Source organism: Mesitornis unicolor, unplaced genomic scaffold (assembly GCF_000695765.1).
Source record: "Mesitornis unicolor isolate BGI_N332 unplaced genomic scaffold, ASM69576v1 scaffold22164, whole genome shotgun sequence".
Classification (NCBI taxonomy): domain Eukaryota; kingdom Metazoa; phylum Chordata; class Aves; order Mesitornithiformes; family Mesitornithidae; genus Mesitornis; species Mesitornis unicolor.
Genome location: NW_010182378.1, coordinates 37,151 through 60,301, shown reverse-complemented (window position 1 = coordinate 60,301; position 23,151 = coordinate 37,151). Strand labels below are relative to the sequence as shown.

Sequence of the window (23,151 nt, the reverse complement as noted above, 5' to 3'; positions counted from 1 at the left end):
CCCTAACGTTCTGTGTGATTCTGTGTGTGATCCAAAAAATTATATACACAGACTATCTTTACTGTAACAGACACAGCATAAATTGACAGCTTCAAGCAGTAGTTTTTCATTGCCATTTCTTTATTAAATGCAAAGTACATAAAGTGATGAAATCTAGAGGTTTCATATACAAGACAGTTAGGAAATGCACACTTAGTATGTTCCAAAATCAACTGCAGTTTCTGAAACTTTATTTTCTGAACCTTAGCAGTCCCCTGCATGTGTGAAATCAGTAGCTCTCCTGTGGAGAAAGTATAAAGTTTTTGAGGTGTCTGGAGTTTTATTTAGCATCTCAGTAACTTTCAGGATACAGTATATACTCAGCATGCAGTGAGGACACAAACAGCTGGAACTGTAGAACTCAGTCTGAATGTACAACACAAGTATGTTGGAACCCTGAGTCACAAATATCCATCGAACGACTCCGTGGCTGGCAGTATAAGCTACAAACGCTGATATGGCAGAGCACTCTGTTCTGCCCCTGTTAAGGTCACATCTGTCCAGAAAACAGACATATGTATTTCAACCTATAAGGACATCAAGCTGCTAAAATGAACTGTGGGAATACCTCTTTTACTGGTATAATGAAGCTATTTTTAAAAGCATATTTCAAAACTAGATATCGTTACACAAGTACAAAGCAGGAAATCAGAATCAAAACCCAATCTATTTAGGCTCCCCCTATGGTTTTCCTTATCCACTGAAGATACTGCTTTGTAAGTCGAGTGTAGACACCAGGGCCATCAACAGTACCACACTTGTTTGCCTTCCCAAAAGAAGTGATGCCTCTCATCACTTTATTGCATCTTAATGGTCCACCAGAATCCCCCTGTAAAAAGGGAGAAAATTGTCATTAAAATTTACAAAGGCATTGGAATGATTTGTTTAAATAATTTTTGCACCAATTACTGCAGGAAATAAAAGCCTGAGGAAATAAAAATGTGGACAGTGCTATTGTGGATTTTTTTTTTCCTCCTTGGGAGTTAAGATCTTCATTAGCAAAAAAGAAAAAGAGACTTCAAGCTCATCTTTCCAGTGTGAGTGATGGGGAATGAATCTAGCTCAGTGCTAAAGAAGAGTTAGTCTTTCTGAATATAAAAAGAAAAAGCTAGAAACTTTCCTCTTGAAAAGCAGAAAGTCACTTAGTACCTTTTTTGTAACTTCATTAATTTGGTATTTAAATCTTCTAAACCGTGTTTATTCCTACGCAGTTGTGTATTTGACTTGGGGTCCAGTTGAAATGCTTTTTATCATAAAAACCTGTTTCAAAGCCCTCTGACATCAGAGAAGTTGTTCCACTGAGATTAGCAGCTTGAGAATAGGCCCATAAGCTATTTCATGGAGATTTTTTTACTGAAATAATTTTATTGAAGCATAGCTATCTGCCATGCCTGTATAAAAGCACAATATTTCCAGTCTGTGAAGGTGAATTTACCAATCAGAAGTTTTATTTTTAAAGCTGAGAAGAACAAGCCTTGGTAAATTCACTCATTTTGAAAGAAATTCTTCACTGAAGTGAAGACAAGCAGAAATTATAAATTAGTAAAAGCTAGTACTTTATATTTTATTTTTAATATAATCTATGTGGCTATAAATATACTTACAAAACATGAGTCCTTTCCTCCATTCTTAGCCCCTGCACATATCATGTTTTCTGTTATAACAGGGTTGTTTTTATAATGACTGTTGCAGGTTTTCCTACTGATGACAGTGATATTGACCTCCCTCAGGGTATCAGAAAACTTTCTCAGACGATTGTGAGTTTGTCCCCATCCTGATACAGTGCAAGTTGTTCCTGGTTTGGGATCATCATCTGAGGTAGGCAGGGGAATGATTTGCACAGCTTTTCCAATTCTTGCTCTTTTGTGAAGCTGTAGAAGATATGGAAAATAGTTATAATGGGGCAGAGTCCAACAGAGACACCTGCATGTTAACAGTTGGCTCTTTTCCATTATGGTAATGGGGAATTAGTGCAACCCCTTTTTGAGATCCGTCAGTTCTTTGTGACAGGAGTTATGTAATCAATGTAAGAACAAGGAAAATCAGTATTGTTTGTCTCATGAAAACCCATTTAGCTTCTGATGAAACATTAGCTCTAAAAATTCCCTATTTTAGTTCTCTGGCTCTTAGACCATTGACAAAATAACAGTAATCACTAAAACTGACAAAATTAAGAATCAGAGAAGTCAGAGATTTTTAATTAGAACTGTTTTTCAGACAAAACATTAGGGTTTTAACCAAATTATTTGTGTGTGAAATACAGTTCTTTCTTTTGACAATATTTATTCTTTCACTTAAAAGCCAGAAAGTGAAATATCTTGGTCAAGCTCCAGATTTTTTCTGTTTCTAGCATTGACATGCATTACAGGAATTGATGATTGTCTTCGTTTCCAGTGTATCCCTAATACCCCAGTCTGCTGGATTAGCAGACCAGACTATATCACTCCAGAAAAAGAGTCACCAGAAACTCCCTTGGCTCATCTCCCTCACAAGAAGGAAGAAACTGGTACTTCATAAGAGATGCATATTCCATAATTGATGTGTAAGTCTATACCTGCAGCAGCATAATGTCGCTTTCCTTACAATTGGGACAGTAGCATGGGTAGCGAATTTGTTTTGCAATCTTAAAAAACTGTTTTTCTCTTTCTCTTGCTGTCTGTGAATGAGCTCCAAGAATAACTTCACCTCCTTCCCTGAGAAGAGAGACAACATGGTTAGTGGGATTTGCTTGCTGTAACACCATAATTCTTTACTGTTAAATGTGATGCTATAATGTCCAGCTGCTACAGTCTCTTTTCTCATGCCTGAAAAGCAACAGTAATTTAGAAAAATAAAAAAGATTACCCTGTTTTCAGTGCATCTAAATTCATGCTATCCTTTTTTCAGCTTTTCAGGAGCAATAGACAGGGTTCAGTTAATTGAGTCTGGACCTATCCCTACTGTTTCTCTTTAGGAACTGAATGAGGGGTGGATGCATGATCTTTGCTGTTGGTAGTGGTGTCACCAGCTATGCTTTATGCAATTTGTGCCAAAAATTTAGGAGAACAGCTTACAGCACCATTAGTTCAGAGGTAATCACAACTGGTCTGAATTGCTTTGCCCTATCACCATTTCAACACCATTTTCTGAGTCCATGTGAGACATAGCTCATTCCTTTTCTCTGACTTGTTCTGCAACTTCATATACTTACTAGATAGTGAAGTGGTGACAGAATTGTGCCTGATGGAGCTCTCTGGTATTGAAACCAGGAGTTTAGCACTCCTTGGTCAAGCAGTCCAAGCTGACCTTTATATCAGACCACAGCTATAACTGTCTGTGGGAGAATGATGTACGTTGCAGCTGAATGGGAGTATATTCTTTGAGCAGATGTGTAGGTTGGCCCTCATTTGCAGCTTACTGCAGCAAACACAACCTAGAGGAAGTGGTTGCTCATTTCCTTCAGCTATTAAGAGCTGTCTGACTGTTGACTGAGCATCATTGGGTTAATTATTTATTATAGTTTCTCTTAAATGCAATCTTATTTGGAAACACTCTTTATGTTAATATGACAGCTTTTGGGCCCTATGCTCTCTTTGCAGTAGGTCCCTTATATCTCCCTGTTTGGACAGGGACAGGAGAGATGGATACATTTCTCTGATGTCTGCAGAGTCCAGTGATTCAGTGGTCCCGGGCAGGCCATTGACAGAGTCTGTGTGAGGTCTGGCTCAGCAGCAGATACAGTTCTCCCCACAAAAGGGACGGATGTGTCATTTAAACCTCATCTTGCCTCATGAGGGAGTCTGCAGGGCCAAATAGCCATTTGCATTGAGTCAGACAGGAATAATAAAGTTTGGCTGACAAGCCAACGTATCCAGTAGAGCAGAGATCTCTCAGTGCCTCCTGTCATCTGTCTGGAGGATTTTTGCTCCGTGTAACTGTGTGCTGTCTCTTTCTCTAGTGAGCTGCATATCTTTTACAGAACAAAATGACAAGACTTTATTTCTGTTTTCTGAGCAGTTATTTAGACTGGCCAGTCCTCTGGCCTAGTGCACTGATTGACTGAGAAAACATGGATAAACCTTTCCCCCAAATTCTATTCCCCCAATACTTCATTGTTGCTATTCTGGACTTGCGTGCAGCTAGAAGCTTGTAAAATATCTCTTCAGAAGAAGTGAAGATCAGTATACCTTGTTATATATATTTTTACTCACTAAAGCAAATTTGTCATTATAAATAATAAAACACAATAATCAAAACATGATCATGACTATGCTAAATGCACAAAACCACCAGGGATATTAACTTTCCTTCTTGAACAGAGACACCAGTTACTCACTATGGACAAGATCCAAATCAGAGTAAGAACTTACACATTACAGTGGGCAGCTGTTAACACCCAGTTTTCTTTGATCAAAGCTCCTCCACAAATAGATTTTCCTTTAGCTCCTTTGATTAGCGCCATAAATGGTCTTGAGTGTGGTGTTACTTCAGCTCCTCCAATGATATCCACACACAAACCTAAAAATGAAAATAAGTAACAATACACAGAGCTGGGCTAACAAATACTGCGAGACACTCAAAGTCTCTTAGAAAAAACAGTTAATGTAACTACAAAATACACAGACATAAAAGTATGTACATATGTCACAATGCTGGTCTTCAGGGTAGAGTTTTAAAATTGCTCAGGAGTACTATTGTATGTTTAAACAGGACCGAAATAAGATCAGTGGGGCGAGATTTGACAAGAAAAACACCAAAGTATTGTTGCTCTTGCACAGATTTGTCTTCTTGCTATGGTTAGCTTCTTAGCTTTCATCGTGACTAACAAACTCAGACCTGCCAAATTATAAATGTTGTACAATATGTGCCTTATGCGGACACCTGGAAGCTGAGCAATATGGTGTAAGTCACATTACATAAACCTGTTTTTCAGGAAACAGAAAATCAAGACATTAACACACGTGTATGCCTCTGGAAAGAAAGGTCAGATAATCATTATGTTAACTCCTTAGAACTGCTTCAAATAGCCTGTCCTCTGTGCAACTTTAATTAATAGTTCCTATTTAGAAATTACTGTTTGTATGAAAGATCAAACACATGCAGACAGTGGAAAAGAGCTTATAATAAAACCACAAATAATAATTGTGACTGCTTCCTTTGTATTAATACATGTTGCCTTAACTGGAACTCTGTACATCAACATCTACCTTCAACAGGCTTGAATTGGGAACTTACCTCCATGAATTATCAGGAGAATGAAAGTAGCAAAGGTGGACAAAGTCAGGAAAGCTCCCATGATTTCTGTCTGGTGTTTGCCCTTTATCACTGTTTCATATATATATCTAAATGAAAAGGATGTGGGTTTTGTTTTTCCTCTTAAGGATATTTGACATTTGTAACTGCGACAAAGGCAAAAAACCTCCCTAACAATGTAGCGTATAGCAGAGGTGTTAGTGAAAAGTTGCGTCATCTGTTGTGGTGTGCAGACAGGATCTGCCCTCCTTCATGTTCTCTCAGTAGTATGTACTAATATAAGAGTACTAGGGTGAAACCTTGCAAACCACTATGTGTCCATGTACACAGCAGGACTCAGCTCATATAAGTTTAGGCTTGATTCAGTTGCCCACATGAAGACATATAATTTCATTCTAGACATCCCAGGTGGCCTCCAGGTCAGCTCATCCCAGCTGAATCCCAGCTTGTTCCCCATCAGAGAGTTTGAGCTGTTCAAGAGCCCCTCAGAGCCAAGGAATCTGATGTTTGCTCCTTTCAATATTTGATCCTACCTCATTAGATTTGCATTGGATGAGCATTCATACATCACTGAGTGTGATTTAGTGGCCTAGAGCTAAGGGTATAATACCATGTAAAGTGTCTTAAAGTGTCAGTTAATATAAAATATTCTATGAACTAACTAGGTACATTCAGTGAAGTGTCACTACCACACAGCTTGGAAGGTTTCTTGAAGACTTGAGCCCCACTACATTCAGCCTGCAGAAAGCTTGTTGGACCGACAGCTGGCTCAAATTTGCAGTTGCCCTGCCTTCTGGACAGAGGGTAATTTCTGGTGATTTCTCTGAAGAAGGCAGTTGTGGAGCAATTTTTAGAGATCACAAATCTCTTTGTCACTGATGTGGTTTGTGAGAGACACCATCACCTATGTGACATGGCAACAGCTCCATGCACTGCAAAACCACACCCAGCTTTTAGTTTTATTTCATTTTCCTTGTCATTACCTGCACATCCCCTGCAACTATCGGCAGTTTGTAGTGCTAATGTGTTTTTTTTCCAATGTTCTCCCAAACACAGTATCACCAGGTACCACAGGTACTGTTCTTTCATCTATCACTTATAAATAGTTGCCATTATGACATTTTAATTAGCAGTATTACCATATTGAAGCTGGTTCCTCTCTGAACTATGGATAGACATGATTTGAATGAGCACTTGTGCGAAAAAATCCAGTACAATGAGACCTGCTTAAACTTGTAATACTACAATGGCATCCTTGCATATTCCTATATGAAGTGCCATGTCTAGTGAAAAGAGGTTTGGTACGTATCATCCTACGTTTACCTGATCTATTTTCAAGAAAAACCTATTTGTGAGTCACAGAATAAAACATTAGCAAGTGTTCCTAAATGTTTTCCAGGCAAATAAAATAAATCTGTGACTACCATCTAAACCCAAGTCTTCTATAGCCTGTTAACATTTTTTTCAATATCTAGATGCACTCCTTCAAAATCCTACTTACTTCCAAAGATATTTTTCTGCAACTCCACAGGTATTAACATACCCATGCCATTTAAATGCTTCTAATCTCGAAAGATCCCCTTTACACTGATAATTAGAATTAGCAATATGCAGTCTAACCTACTGTTTAATAACAACTGATTGCTTTCTGTGCAAGCCTCTTCTGAGCAACAGCTCTGACTATCACATAGTCCTAACATTGTTTGCACAACTTTTAAAGATCAGAGTGATACACACGTAGTCAGCCTCTAGTTTTGTACCCAAAAGATTTTGTTGGAGTGTTCTCTTCAGCTTATAAATTATGTAGATGATGCTGAAAAATCAACATCAAATTTAGGATGTGCAACAAGTTGGATGGGCTCCTTTAGTTATGGCAATAAATTTATGCTCATGTTTAGATTTTATTGGCCTATTACATGTAAAGGGAAACCTCAAAGCAAAACTTCCTTCCCTATTTGAGTGCATGGTCAAATTCTTTTATTAGCTTCTCTGCTGCATAAGTAATTGGTCTTCAAGAAGACTGACATACGTGAGCAAAAGGCTCCGTCCTTTCTCCCTTGCAGTGCCCATGAAGCATAGCCAGTGTGAGTAAAAGAACAAGGCTACCCAGCTTCTATTTCTAGCCCATCTTTGAGGCGTCATGTACACGTTTTCAAACTGGGTTATAGCTGTAAAATTCCATGCTACAGAAACAAGCATTTCAATGCTACAATCTCATTCAACTACCTGGAGGTTGCTGTTGTCTAACTCTCAAATAAAAATGAGAGCTAGCTATATTAGGCAAGTTACATTTCATTTCTGGTTCTTTCTAAAGGTACTTAAGATGATAACAGGGTTTTTAAGTTCTTCACGTGCAAAACGTGGGCACAGACACAGAGGTTTTCAGTACAGAAATGCATCTCCCACCAGTGTCTCTGATATTCTTGTGATCACTGATGATGTGTTTTGCTTGCATTTGACACTTGCACGCTCTAGGTTTTTCTGCATCTGAATCCTGCACCCTCAAAAATTATTGCTAAGAAAATACAAATTGCTCTGCCCACCATGTGTGTAGCTTGTCTTTTGTGTCAGGTGTTCCAAAGCTTATATGAGAGAGCAGATACAAGTCAATTCTCAGTGGCTTTCATAAAATTAATGTATGAATCTTTCAGTCTTTCAACTGAAAACTTTACCTGGGCAGTGTAATTCCTCAGAGGATTTGTTGGCTGGTGATGTTTCTTGGTCCACAGTTTGGAAATATCTTTTTGTACTCTTGAGTTTTCTCTCTCACTGGCGTTTTGTGACACCTTTTTGGGTAGCCCTTGTATTTGTTGTCTCATTTTTTCACCAGCTCGAATATGGCCATATGGCCAGTTTAATTCTTTTAACATATTTTCTTTTTTTTTTTTCTTTTAAAGTCAAAATTGTGTTGAGCTCTCTGACATAGGTTTTATTATACATTCATCCCATGTAATGCTCAGGAATCTTTTCATGCACTTGTTTTTTTAATACAATACCTGTGGTGAAGGACTGCTGAAGTTGCTGTAAGACTTGGACTAATTAATATTGACACATGTCAGGGATTCAAGAAACAGGCAGGTTTTAAAGAAACTTGAAGAAAGAACCGAAAGAAACCAAGCTGCAGTTAAATAATACAGTATTAATTGTGTATATGGAAACTTCAAGACAGACTTCATAAAACCTTTCAACCACAATTTCCTGTAGGGGACATTTAAATTAAAAAAAAACTACCGTGGTTTACAATTCTCTTGTCATTAAATAGCAGCAGCTATGACAAGCCACCTGTTGGCTCTCCTGCTCTCTCTAACTGCTGTTAGCCTGCCCCTGAGATGTAAGTACTCATCTAAGGATAAAAATATCTAAATTCTTAATTCCTATGAATAACATGTAACATAATTGCACTTCTGTTGCATTTTAGATGACTGCACAGGCATTATCGGAGGATGTGTCATGCATCCTCATTCCTGGCCTTATATGGCTGCTATCCAGTCAAAGAATTTAACTAATTGTGGAGGAGCTCTTGCGGGGAAAGCAATGGGTTTTGACAGCAGCACATTGTCAGTAAGTATTTTACACTGGAGCTGTTTTAACTCTTCATTGAGGGGGGACATGGTGTGCAAGCCTGTAAGTAAAGAAAGGTGGATATTGGCTTTTTAAGAATAGTTAAAAGCTGCAGTTCTCTCACTATGCTGATCTAAGAACTTGTCATTCTGTTTTAAGTTGTTTTGTAAACTACTGATCTGCATTGTGTACAATTACCTTCATTAATCACATCTTGCCAGTGTTACAGGATACAGACTATGCTGATAAAAGACAAAATTTGTTATTTATGCATCTGAAACAGCAATGTCTTAGAGAAGGGGTTATATTCCAAAATGCTTTAAACAAATCTTACCTTTCTGCCTGGGACTAAGCCTCAAAACACCCTGAGAGATGAAGTTGAATTAGACGGAAACACTGTTCCTTCCATTTTAAGTGAACTGGGCTCACAAAAACTGAATATCAGTCATGACTATGACAAGGAACCTTGTCCTTTTGACAAGTCAAATGTGAGTACCCTTTCCCCAGGTGGGAAACCCAAGGTTGGCACAACTGTTGAAGAGCTGTCTCAGGGTAAGAAGGACATCTACTGTTCATGTTAGCAAGTAAAATATCCTGATTTTGCTAAAATGTTCTTTAAATCATATTTCACTTGTCCAATTTTTCCCTGTATTTTAAGTAACTAAAAGCAAACCAACTGCAACAAACTTGTTCAAATCTGACCTTCTCAAACACAGCATTGGCAGCTTGGCCAGCCTTCTTCCAGCCTTCTTCCATCAGTTATTTTGAAATAGACAACACAGCTCCTTCTTTCTAAGTGAATTTGTCTTTCACACTTCTTCAGCTGAATCTCGTTTGGTTCCATTTTTTGTAAGGGTAGAAATATTAATACCTAGCATGTTCTGTGTTGGATATTTACAAAACAAAAGCCAAGCTTTTCTCTTTGAAATTAAGGGATTTTTTGATGGAAGCTGGAATCTCTCACTCTTCAGTGGGTCAGAGATATCCATTCAGTTATGGTTATAAAAAAATGAGATTTGGGAGCTATTCACTGGAAATGGCACTGGTTGTCTCTGGTCCTATGGAGAGAGTGCTCTGATCACTGGTTTGGTTTTCTATCAAGCACATTCGTTAGGGCTGACTTTAAGTCTTTGTCACTGGGGCAAACTGAAACACCACCTGTCTGGTCTCCTCCTGAGCTATATGATGATGCCCATGCAAAACCCACCCAAACCTTTGCTGTGTCTAAACTATTCTTAGCAGGTGCAACTGGTGCATGCAAGTCTTCCTAACTAATGAATAGTATGTAATAATCACTTCTGAAATAACTTTTGTCTTAGGCAAAGTAGCATGAATCCAGCAACATGCATTTCTGTGTGGTCTGTGAACAACTTGTCAGAGACAGGGCTTTCTGCAAGTCCAGCAGCTGCATCTCTGTTAGGGATGATACATGAAAGAGCCCCAGGCATGGAGTTTTTTGAATCTTATCTCATTCTGATTGCGTAAGCGTACTTTGTACATAGAAAGAGAAATATTTAGGATCCAGTACTGCCTTTGCAGCTATTTTCACAGCCAAACATTCATATACAAATAAATGAATTGTATCTTTCAGTGAGACATGCAGCTGGAATGAAGAAAATAACTTTTTTTTTGTTTATATTTATAAAGTCCCCACTCTGGATTAAATAAGTTGTTCTGTTGGTCTGGAAACCTCCAGTGTAGTAAGATTATATCCTGAAGATGTAGCACAGGAAACCAGCAGTATGTCTTCTGGCAATACTATCTTACTGGGATGCATTAAGTTTAGCAGGGAAAAATGGAGAAAGGTAAACTCTAATAAATACATTTCTGATGGTACTTAAAATGCTAGGAGGAGAGTGAGATCTATGGATTGCCTAACTCTTACTGTTTCTTAGCAGGAACTGGACATACAGCTTTCTTTGGGTTTTGGCAGTCTCCCCTTTTAATATTCACTATAGGGATGTCTTGAGTTAGGCAACACCCATCTTTCTTCCTTAATGGGCTGAATCCTGTATTTAGTAAGTTAAGGACAAAACTCTTATTAACATTAAAGATGTCCACTTTAGCAGACCAGAGCACTTACCTGTATGTGTAATGCTCAGAATGAGTATCAAGTGTCAATGCATATACTGACATCCAATGTGCAGTTGCGGCCAAGAAGGCCAATGGCATCCTGGGGTGTATCAGAAGGGGGGTGGCTAGTAGGTCGAGAGAGGTTCTCCTTCCCCTCTACTCTGCCCTGGTGAGACCGCATTTGGAATATTTTGTCCAGTTCTGAGCCTCTCAGTTCAAGAAGGACAGGGAACTGCTTGAAAGAGTCCAGCACAGAGCCACAGAGATGATTGAGGGAGTGGAGCATCTCCCTTCTGAGGAGCAGCTGATGGAGCTGGGTCTCTTTAGCTTGGAGAAGAGGAGACTGAGGGGTGACCTCATTCATGTTTATAAATTTGTAAAGGGTGAGTGTCAGGAGGAAGGAGCCAGGCTCTTCTCTGTGATGTCCAATGATAGGACAAGGGGCAATGGGAGCAAGCTGGAACATAGGAGGCTTCATGTGAACATAAGGAAAAACTTTTTCACTGTGAGGGTGACAGAGCACTGAACAGGCTGCCCAGAGAGGTTGTGGAGTCTCCTTCTCTGGAGACATTAAAAAACCCACCTGGAAGTGTTCCTGTGTGACCTAGTTTAGGTGATCCTGCTCTGGCAGGGGATGATCTTTCAAGATCACTTCCAACTCCTAAGATTCTGTGATTCTGTGACCCCACTGATGTCAGCAAGACAGCCTATATGCTGTTAGTCAGGCATGTTTCAGTCCTTTGTGAGATTAGGTCGTAAATCCAAGGGACACCATTAAAAGATTAATGAAAGGCATCAGTACCAGCAGTCCCTGTGCAAGGGACTAAAAAAGCCAATCAGCTTTTTCATGAAATGAACTTCAAGCTCTGGAAATCCCTGAAGGTCAGCTATCACAACATTATTTCACCAAACTAGCTTTACAATAAGGAAATGTTACTTTGTAGAGGAAAATGCAAGCTCATGTCAAAGCATCAAAATGAACAATATCCTTCCCTATGTTTTAATCATGTTGCTGTAAAATGGAGTTGTATTAAGTTACATGTTTTTAGATTATCTTGAGAGATGTTGCTCAGTTCCAGTAATGAACTCTTCTCCCTGTACTTTCTTTAAATTGCAGATTAAACAATTCAGAAGTTAGAGTTGTTCTTGGAGCTCATCAAGCATCCACAGCTGAAAAAGAACAGAAGATATTTAAGGTTATGCACTACTTTCCTTATCCTCAGTTTGACAGGTCTTCCAAGGAAAATGATATAATGCTCCTCAAGGTAATGTGTTAATTACTTTTGTATTATTAGAAAATATATTTTGCTCATAATAATTTTGTCTGTTCTTTGATATCAAAGAGTACATTGTTTAGATAGCTCAACACTATTGCAGAACATCCTGCTTTTGGCTGCGCTAATCTAGATAAGGTTACAGGATCATTGGCGCTGTGAGCCAGGATGACATTTCAAGCCCATTCTGTGCTCTAAAACTCCCTTCAACTCACTGCAGCAACCCCTCCAAAATCCCCAAACACATTCTGTAGTAATTTTTCAAAGGCAGATCTGAAGTGATATATGCAATGGAGTCAGGGTCACAGCTGTATTCCAGAGGAATATCTTGTGCTGGACTAAGGGAAAATGGGGATTAAACTTACTGTTAATTATTTGAGGTAACCATGTAAAGTAAAAGTATGGATAATATAGGACATAGATGAATTCAGCTCTAGGAGCACAGAGTGGTCACATAGTGAAGAAGGCTCAGGACACTGCAGAATGAAGCATGGAAAGATGTTCTTGCCAACATAATCATGCTAGATACCAAAGGATCTGTAAGAATCTTTGTAAGATTCTTGCAAGGCTTTAAGAATTTCCTGCATACCAGCTCCTGCTCAGCCTGTCTCATGTGTCATGTGTCCCTGCACTGAGAACTCTGTTAATCCAGCACTGAGATTGATACAGAGGCAGCTATGGGTGTTTTTAACAGGGAGAGTTCAGTCTTTATGTGGGAAATCTGTAGGTGGTCAAATGGTTCTGGAGGATTGCCTTCCTGATACCAGCAGTTTCAGTGCTGTTCCAAAGTCTCTGAGAAAGATAAGACTTGTACATCATCTTGCCTATGCCTTTAGAAACATCATGACTTCAGTATGATGCCTAGGAAATCTTGGATGGATCTTTTATCAGGCTATGCTTTAATGTTACACACATGGTAATGAAGAAATAGTTTAATGTAAAAGATCAATATGTATATTTAAAATAATTAACTAGGTACAGTATATTATTAATATTACCACACTTCTGAAATAACTGGTGGAATCATATAGAAAAACAAGTGATGACTTAAACCTTATTTCTAATATTTAGATGGTGTCACCAGTTTGGTATGACAGTGACATAGAAAGGAAACTAGCAATGTCCCCTTCTGGAACTAGCTGAAGCATGTACAGACATCTGTGTCCCCAGTGACTTATCACAGCCCAAGGGTGAGAAGCTCCTTCCCTCAGGTGTTAGTGAGCATTCTCCACCTGCTTCATTGCAAAGCCAGGCAGGTTCATTTCACTGGCTTCTCCTGTGTCCACTGGCAACTTATGAGGAGCACCACATTTTTTGTGAACACAATACCAAAATGGTTTGCTAGGAAGTAGTATTTCTAGAGCTGAAAGTTACAACTCTGATCCAGAATGACATGGTTGCCATAAAATCATTCGTCTCTGTTTGACACAGGAGCAGGGATAGTGTTAGTATCAGGGCTCACCTCCTGTCTCTATAGTTCTGCTGTAATAGAGCACTAAATGACTTGAGAGAAACTTTCCATCTTTGGAAATTCCTACCAACACTGGTCATAATAAACTGTAAGGAATTTTTTAATAAACTTGTAATTTGTGGGTGTGCCTTTTTAAAAAGTTATAAAGTGAGAATTGTTTAACTGACAACCATTCAACAACATGTATAACCACCTGTGAAATGAGTCATGGTGCAGCATGAAGAGAAAATGTCTGTTCAGTAGCTGTGAGTCCTTATCAAACACATTAAGTGTATGTGTTAGTGTTTGGCTATGTTTTCATTTACAGGCTTTAATTTAAACGTGCTGAAGGATGAATCTGTCAGATAAAGGCCAACAAAACACAGTTTAGATAATTTAAGCCCTTTTGAATCTTTCAGAGCAAAAACTTGCCAGTCTGAAGCATTCAAGACCTTACTTTTCCCCAATTATGTTGTTGCTGCCATGTCTCATTGGTTATAGATTTTGTTTTCATTTTTGTTACTGGGTACATTGCACCATGCTTTGAGACTTTTCTGTGTGTCAGTCAAGCACGAGAGTTTGATCTCAACACAGAAGTTCAGTCCCAAGTTAGGTTCTTGAACAGGACATAGATCCAACAGCCTAACTCCTATGCAGGTTTTTAATTTCCTTCTGTAACCAATGGGAAGCTGGGCTTGAACTCACTACTGTTGCCATACATAGGGAGTTTCTATACAGACACCAGGAAAATGCTTTTGTATTTGCAAAGGGGCAGTTAACTCAGGATCAGTTCCTAAATATTGGAAAGTCTTTTATAAGGCAAGTGTTGGTAAAATGAGACTAAATGCCAGTTGAAACTAGATTATCCTTTCCTTCCTTTCTGCATGAGAAATAATTTTTAAAATTTTTTTTCCAGCTGAATGGTATTGCAAAGCTGAACAAATATGTGCAACTTTTGCCTCTGCCTGACTCTTGTGAAGGTATCAAACCTAGCACAACATGCAAGGTGGCTGGCTGAGGAGTCACATCTTCAGGAAAGCCATCAAAATATCTTCGGAAAACAACTCTTAAAATTGTTGGTAGAAAAAGCTGTCAGAGAAATTACACAAACATAACCAACAACATGTTGTGTGCTGCAGGCAAATATAAATTTTGAAGGGAGATGCTTGCCAGGTAAGAAGCAAAGTTACAAAGAGGAGGGGATGTGCTTTTTGCAATGTTTCTATTTTCACTGGGAACAAAGCAGTGTCAGACACTTAATGAGGCTGATCAGATTCACAGTGATTTCAACCACATTTATAAGATACTTTATTGTTGTGAAAAAGAAGTGTTAAAACTTTGAGTAGTTTAGGTCAATGTACACAACAAGATTCAGAGTGACAGTTTGAGTCCGAGATTATCTCAGTTATCCTCAGGTGCATTTCGCTAGCTAAGGTGGTCTCCTTAGGCACCATCTGCAGTTATTGGAGAGAAACAAGAACTTTTAGGGTCTGAATCATCTGATCCTTTCCTGATGGCAACATCTTATTCAGATTAGCTGTACAAATCAAAAGTGCTGTTTGGATCTTGCTTTTGATGTGTCAAGTACAGAAGGGCTAATTGCTAAAGAAGTGAGTATCCATGTATACCAACAATAAAAGAATACATTTTGAAATAGAATTATGATAGCATTGTGCTGGTCTACAACATTTACATGACAAGCTCCCACAGGCTTTAAAGGACCGTCTCCCATGAAGTGACATAAGCCAACTGATGTATTTCATAGGTTGGAACAGACTGGAAGCAACTTTTCCAAACATGCTTATGCACTGCAGGTGGCACTGCATGTTTCTCTGGATAGCAACAAACACACACTGATCCTTACTTCTATTCTATGTTCTAGGGAGATTCAGGTGGGCCGTTAATCTGCACTGGTCGTTACAGTGGGATTGTTTTGTTTGGAAAAGGATGTGGAAGAAGAGACATGCCTGGAGTTTATACATGACTGACTGAAAAATATATTGACTGGTTCAAACAAAATATTTCCCTTCACAGAGATCCATGAGACAGGCAAGACAGTTTTAATAAATACTGTGCTGTATGTTAGAACTAGATGCTGCTGCTTTAGTGTGCCACCTTTAAAAAGTACCTCCCAGCTTTACAGCTTTAGCAACACCACCACAGCTTTATAAGAATAGTTCAAAATATTCACCTTTACAACATGTTTACTCATCTTTAGTAGGAAACTGTCTCTTAGATAACAAAATTTGTATTGAACTTCACCCTAATTCTTAGTGTCATGGGAAAGTACTACTTACCTTATTCATTGAGCCTGGGATAAGGCAACATTTATGAATATGTACTTACAGAAAAAAAATCAATTTCAGACTGACAGTGAATAAGAGGTCTGCCAAATGAGAAAAAAAAACAGAACAAAAGCTTTAAGTGTTCAAATATTTTGCTGTGATGTTATTCAAAACCTAATACTTCAGTTCTCCATTACTGAATATTTATTTAACTAATTAATTTTCAAAGAGTTAAAGCATTAAACAGATAAACATTTTCCCAATTAATCTTCCATTGTGAAAGAGAAAAAAAATCTTTTTTCCTAGATTATTTTCCCTATTTTTTTTGTGATCAAATCAACAAAATAATCTCCTCTCACAGCTTGATTCATGATCTCACCCTTTAAGTGAATGGTCTGTTGAAAAAAGTATAAATACTGATTGTAATGGCGGTAGTTATACTTCTTTAATGCAGTGCCTGTCTAACATTTGTCAAAACAAGCAGGAATTTTCCTATGGATTTCAACAGGCTGTGTTGATCTGCTGTGTTTCTGAATAAGCCTGTGGTTATCTTCGTGTATTCCCATTATCTTCCAAATACTCTTGAGGTCTTTTTTTGCCAACAGTTCAGAAGTGACCATCTGCAGGATTTCTCTGCTGCTTTGCTTATTGCATTAATATGTACCAAATACGGTAAACTTTGGGACATTGCAGAGGCATGAATAAATAACTCCAAAGCATCAGCACTCTGGCCTTGCTTGGTGACTGGCAGCCATGTCACTGTGCTGAGCAAAGCAAGCCCTGTCTCATAAAGGTCATGCAGATAAAGGAGCAAACAGATACCACAGAGCTGAGCTGGTAGTTGGCCATGGTGCAATAAAACCTGCTCATGTGGTTTATGTGGTGTATTCCCACTGAAGGTCATGGGGAGATCCTAATTGATGCTAGTAAGAATTGGCTCAGACCTGGAATGCAGACAGAAGCTGAGGAAAACTTGAAGAAAAAGGGGAAGCAATACAAAAGTGTAAAGAATACTGTACTGCTGTTAACACTTTTCAGCTGGGGGTCTCAGAGGATGCTGCAAACACAAATTTGTCACTTCTACCTTGTAAGGTAAATGACAGCAAGGATATTCTTCTGCCCATCCCACAGGAGACTTTTGACACCCTGCAGCTGAGTGACAACTAATTGGTGTTTAACCTCTTGGAGGCAAAGATTTCACTCGTTCTGTGCATGTGAAGAGTGTCTGCATCTCAGTCACTGATGGGAAATAGAGTAATAGAGTCTGGAAACCCTAACCCAGCAGGTTAATTCCAGTTCAGATATTGGGCTTTGTGTGTGTGATCTCCTGTAATGACTTTACTTCATTTACAGCATCTTTTTTTCTTTAATGAGTCAGGTAGCAGGTGGAAGGACACTACTGCCAGGCCCCCAGGGTGCCACTGGGCCTGACTGCTCCTGCCTACCTGCCAGGACTCCCCTGCCCACCCAGCCACAGCCCGGGACTCATGTCAGCCCCTGGGGCCATCAGCCCCTGCCACAGCAATGCCACAGCAAGACCGACCTCCAGGTCCTCTGCCTGGCCTTGCCCTGCCATGGGCCCTGCTGAGCTGGGCCTACCAACAGGGCCGATGTCCCGGCCTTGCCTTGCCATGTCCCCAGGGAGGTACCTGAGCAGTGAGCCAAGCAGTAACCTTGACTCATTTTCTGTCCGCTCGGAGGCAAGAAGAATGTTTATTCGCTCCACGTGCAATGGGAGAGAAATCTTTACTAACGTTGAAATCCTTTTGTGTTGAGAGAGTGCCTGTCTACCCGCCCTGCTGGGTGAGAGGCAGTCTGGGCCAGAGAGCATGGTAGGGGTTTTGCAGCAGGGCTGCAAAATGCCCTGCAATTCTGCATTTTGTAAGCACCCTTGAAAGCGCACAGTGGAAAGAAGACTGGTTCTGCAGCTGGCAAGAGGCAAAGGTCCAGGAAAGCGTGAATGTGGGTTAAACAAGGTGACGTTACAGTTTTACAATAACAGACACCCACAAAGCTTGACAAAATTAATCTAGAAACACATTCTTACTAGACTGAGAAGGGCTCATATTCAGCAGCTTGTGGTGGAGTTTACTATAAATTCCAATTGTTTTCAGCATAGCATTTGGAATTCCACTTTACTTCAGTAAAAGAAATCTAGTCTTGTCTCTTTTAACCTGACACACCTCAACACTAATCTCTAGGTGCCTGTGAGGTGTCCTCTTGCATATTACCTCCCAGCTGCCAAATACTGCATTCTTGTGTCAAAGCTGCTCTCTCATACTATCTGTTTACATCTTTCATGGAAATTTCTGAGTGGATTAAGGGAATCCTGCCCTGGGAATTCTTCTGCCCTTGGCCAGGACTGGGTTCCTGTCTATGCTTGCAGTTTGCATCTTGGTGTCTGCTGAGTTGACTTTTCTGTCAGAAATTTCTATCTATCTGTTTTTACTGAAGTCTTCCAGGTAAGTGATATTTCTGAAGGATTATTTGCTGAGAAGTCTGACTTGCTTATTGCCTGTCATATAGTCATATTTGGGCATAGAGTGCAGCCCGTAAGATTGACCAGGCCATGCAAAGACATGACATACGGCTCTGATGTGCAATGTGTGGTGCTGATGTAGAGCATACAGTGCTTACATATGGCTGATGGCTCTCTATCCAATAGAGGGGGCTGGCTCCTCATATTCACACATCACTGAGATATTCAGATGCCAGTTAGCCTTAGTCCTTATGTTCCTCCTGCCTGTGTACTGGGCAATAGTGGCTGGTGTTTTGTACTTGTTTTGGTTGTATGTCTCATGCACTGTATGTTCAATGTGAGAATCTTTTTTTCTTTTAAACACAGTTCTATTTCTCAGTACAGAGGGTAGCATTATCTATTGTCAACAACTGTTGCTCCCTGAAAGTGTGGTGATATGCTTGGAGCATGGATTGCCTCCACAGCTTCTAGTAAAAGTTTTTGTTTTGTCTTCTGACTACAGAACTGCCCGCCACCTAGCAAGCTGTAAAAGAAACCTACCTTTTGGGCAACTCAGTCTGGCATCAGGAAGAAACATTTAGAAAACAGAATTAAAACAAAGTAAGCCATCAGATTTTCAAGATAATTTTCTTGGATACTTGCCAAAGAGAAAGATAAACTCAGAAGACTGTTTTGAAGTCTGAATAGGTCAGTTCACTGTAGTCAGACAAATTACACCAAGTAATTTTATTAAGTCTGTTACATCTTTTAATTATGATTTACTAGTTTCCAAAATTTAACCTCATCTCATTAATAATCTGGCAAATGGTCCAGACTACCAGTATGTTTATGACCCCACAACCATCTGATGATGTTCTTTTTGTGTTGACTAATAACATTTAATAATCAATATCTAACAAGTAGGTTAAATTTAACTGTAATTTAATTCACAGGTGGCTTCAAAGCATTGAAACATGTGCATTGAAAGTGAGCCACTAATTTCACAAAAAGTCATTAAGTCTAAAAGCTATACCAAGACCCACATCCTTGTTATGACAAAGAGGAAACCACAGAAAGATGAGCAAAAAACCCCTTATTTTAATGAAGAATAGAACAGAAACTTATGTATCTTAGCTACTTCCAGAGGCACAGATTAGATTCAATGTATAAACAGTGTTTGTTTTTATGTACATCCGTTTGTAAAAACCAAGAAATTTTTCGTTATTAACATATTCTTATGAAACCTTTATTTTAATAAAATATTAAATCTCTCTGCAGCCACATAGAAAAGTAAGATAAACAATAATTAAAAGAGTGACACCATCAGTAAATGAAAAGAAAAAAGTTACTGTAATCACTCTTAATCACTGCTGTCATAAAAAGCCTAGTCATTAGTATTTAATTAACCATTTCTATTCATATTATCAAATGGCATATGGTTGTTGGTTTAGGTTCTCTTGAAACCATGTAGAGTATGTTACTTATAAGGACGCAGTGTCTAGATTTCTTGGAACATCTCTGTCTCAAGCTGTCATAACCAAAGCTGCATCACACATTTTTTCAGCTCCCTTGGTACCAGGAAAAGCAGCTGAATGAAAAGAAGGGGGACCTCTCGACTAGCATGTTTGCAAACCCCCTGACATTTTCAAATGGCAATAGACCACACTGACGGTGATGTGACTTTCCCTGATTAAACTCTGGGACATGCACATCCTGTGCCGAAAGCAGACACTGTTGTTCAAGTGGCAAGTGACTTGTTCAAGTAAGAAATGGTCACATTTGAGCACATAATTATTCTCTGAAATGAAGCTTTGGACATGCTCATGTCCAAGCACTGTGGAGAAACTTGCGCTGCTTCCTTTCACTGGGGATTGTGCGATCTTCTCCATCTTCCAAGGTGGTCCAGCCAGGTCTTGTCAACAGTTTCCTACTATGTACAATCCACACCATAATGAAAAGAATAATGTGGAGGCAACAAGGATACCTGCAACACAAAAGTTCTCTCACACAGGGAGACAGAATATAAAATTGCTGATATAGCTGCATAGTTCATTTTCTTCCTGCAATATTTTAAAGGGATGGGTTCTAACTGCAAGTTTTCTTGGGGATACCCCTACACTAAAACATGAGTATGAGAACATGAGCATGCTTAGATGTGTGATACAGGGGGCTATGATGCTCATGATTCAAGGTACACTAACTTCAGAAGTTATCACTTCTGTAGCAGGAGGGGAGTGGTGTTTGTGTTCCTCCAGGAGCGGAAATAGGTGGTTTGAGTTAACTTGCTGCTCTGTGAATTAGTCTATGGAGCTGTGAAGCAAGACTCTGCAGCAGCAGCAGTCGGCCAGGCAATACCACAGTGAGTTTTGATGGGGACTGCACATCAGAGCCCTGAATTATTAAACAAAGTAAATTTGTGCCTTCTGTCTTATGAACAATGGTGGTGATCTTATGGGGTGTTCTCAGCCTCAGTATGCAGAAATATTAAGAGTATCTGCACAAGGTAAGAGCACACCTTACCAGCTTATCACAAGATAAGGTGATAAGATAATGCAATAAAGAGACACAGTTTTAATGGGATATTCGGAGTTTTTCTCTTCCAGGCCTTGATTGTCATGCACTCAGTTACTGAAGTCAGGGTCACAGTAATGGTTATTGGTTTTAATATTCATATTTAGGACAGTGGTTTTCAGAAGGATTTGTTATACTGCCATCTATGTTGGGTGGGGTTTTTCCCTTCTTGTGATGTTTGATTCTAGCTAAACCATCCCAGGCAGTATTCATCTGCCTAGCCAAACACTGCTGATGACTCTAGATGGGTTTCAATGGGCACAACCAGTGGTTCATAAGTTCTGTTTCAGGCACTTGTCTTAGGCAATGGACAAACAAAATAATCCTTTCCGTCTGTATGGGTTACAGAAAACAGACTTATTTGCTTACTACCAATGCTTTATATTAAAAAACCCACTTTCATTTTATAAAACAGAAAAAAACCACTAAAGCCAGAACTGAAGATATCATTGCCCAATTCTGGCCCAACTGGCCTCAAGGGATCCACATGGGGGAGTATCTCATGTACCACAGCTTTGGGCACGGTTTCCTACTGTTGACAACCATCTAAGGCTGACTTTCTTCTTGGTCCCCTTTGCAGCTTCTTGATAGGCAAGAAGAGATACTTACCCAGCACCCAGTCAGCATTTACAATCTATAACATTATAGGCCAAACCCTGGCACAGTGAAGAGGATCCATAAAACAGCACAGGGGGCAATTAGAACACAGGAGTGAGGGCTGAGCAGTGACTATCTGATTTTAATTAAATCATAGAAGAAAGTATATCTGATTGTGTACTACTTCAGAAATTCTGCTTGCTTAAATAGTTCGTTCTATCAGGGACAGGAAAAATCTAAAATAAACTGTGGTAAGTCTATGACAATTCACAAGATAAAACAAAAAAGAAAAGAATCTGCCAGTATGGAGAAATCAGATATTCAATCTGCCAGATTCATAATTTGGAAAAATAGCTGCAGCTCTGAATAATTTAGTCTTTTTTTTTTCAGGCATTTGTCTTAAAGAATTAAGCTTCTGGGCATTTGATTAAATGACTGAAAATTAACAGCAAGTTTTTGATCAAATAGTTAAGGTTGGTCTATGAATAAAATAAAAAAGCAATACAACTTACCAGATTTTATTTTATTCTCTCAGATGTGCTGAACAGATATAAATTTGTATAAATTATCAGATTTCTGAGTAAGAACACAAGGTTGCGTTCTGCACTTGTAACACTCCTTAGTTATAAGACCACATTTTTAGCCAATATGTTAAGAAAATTGACTATAAATAGATGTGGGCTAAAATAGACTTGGAAGTGATTAGGCTGTTTTTAGGTTTGTGGCTTATAATTCTAAGCTTTCTGGCAGTTTTGTTGCTTAATGAAACACAAACTTATCACAGGCAATATGCAGCTGTTACTCCTCACTGCTTTCTAATTAGAGGTTGTTTGCAAACATTCCTTTCCTTACTTTGAGTAAAAAAACACACAGAAAAACTTTGAACTGGCTTTAGTTTCTTTAGAGCAGAGAAGATCATAACACACTGAAAATACTGTGTGAAATCCTGACCCCACTGAAATGAGTGGCAAAGGGGCAAATGTCACTGGGGTTGGTGTTCACTCACAATATGTGTACCCCAGGAAAAAGGAAAAAAAGGATTAAAATATTTGAAAGTACAGCCATATGACCGATGAGGCAAAGGACAAAGGATGTAGGAAGCATGTGCACGTATGAAAATCCTGTAAATGGCCTGAAGAAACAAACAGATCTATGCTAGGTCCCTCTAAGTGCGTTGTTCTGGGAGACCTTGACTGGTGTCTCTTTTCATGGAAGCCAATATACTAATTCATGTCCAAAGCTGTTCACTGAAGTAGATACCCATTGCATAGAGCATGGAAATGCCTGAAGACTAACTGTCAAAAGTCTCCTTGAAGAAGACTCTGCACCAGTCTCAAAGAGGCTTCTGTCTGCATAGACAAGATGGATGGAGTGTGAGGACTGTGAATAAGAGGAAGCAATAAAGATGGGTTGAAGGGATGCAGTCTTGTTCCACTGTTACTTTTAGGGTGTATTTTGTGTGTGACATAAGTAGACTTGTGAAAAATAAAACTGAATATAAATAAGAGAGAGGACAGTTAAATAAAATGATATGAAAATGTCAGCAGTGAAGAAAAAGAGTGTAATGAGGACTAAGGGTGAGCTGGAGAGATTGTGTGGCACAGAGAAGCC

General features: G+C 39.2%; 2 protein-coding genes across 2 annotated transcripts; one reads left to right on the top strand and one right to left on the bottom strand.

The window, feature by feature from the left end:
• Positions 1-709: 709 nt before the first annotated feature.
• LOC104540055 (granzyme A-like) lies at positions 710-5,314 on the bottom strand. The gene is made up of 5 exons (XM_010183760.1): positions 5,254-5,314; positions 4,389-4,536; positions 2,594-2,732; positions 1,644-1,910; positions 710-868 (listed from the first exon to the last, which is right to left on the bottom strand). Exons 1-5 carry the CDS (start codon positions 5,312-5,314, stop codon positions 710-712), a joined length of 774 nt encoding a protein of 257 aa, XP_010182062.1.
• A 3,227-nt stretch (positions 5,315-8,541) lies between these two features.
• On the top strand, positions 8,542-15,673 carry LOC104540056 (granzyme A-like). The gene is given in 7 exon segments (XM_010183761.1): positions 8,542-8,602; positions 8,690-8,796; positions 8,798-8,832; positions 12,023-12,170; positions 14,546-14,780; positions 14,783-14,802; positions 15,512-15,673. Coding segments are annotated over 7 exon segments (768 nt in total).
• Positions 15,674-23,151: the final 7,478 nt, after the last annotated feature.

What these genes read in the sequence shown, in the direction of transcription:
- LOC104540055 (XM_010183760.1), bottom strand. Translation starts at nt 5,314, where the DNA reads ATGGGAGCTTTCCTGACTTTGTCCACCTTTGCTACTTTCATTCTCCTG. An exon ending in ACAGCTGCCCACTGTAATGT is followed by an intron (nt 2,733 to 4,388) that starts GTAAGTTCTTAC and finishes CTCTCTTCTCAG; the next exon opens with GGAAGGAGGTGAAGTTATTC. An exon ending in GAGGAAAGGACTCATGTTTT is followed by an intron (nt 869 to 1,643) that starts GTAAGTATATTT and finishes CCCTTTTTACAG; the next exon opens with GGGGATTCTGGTGGACCATT.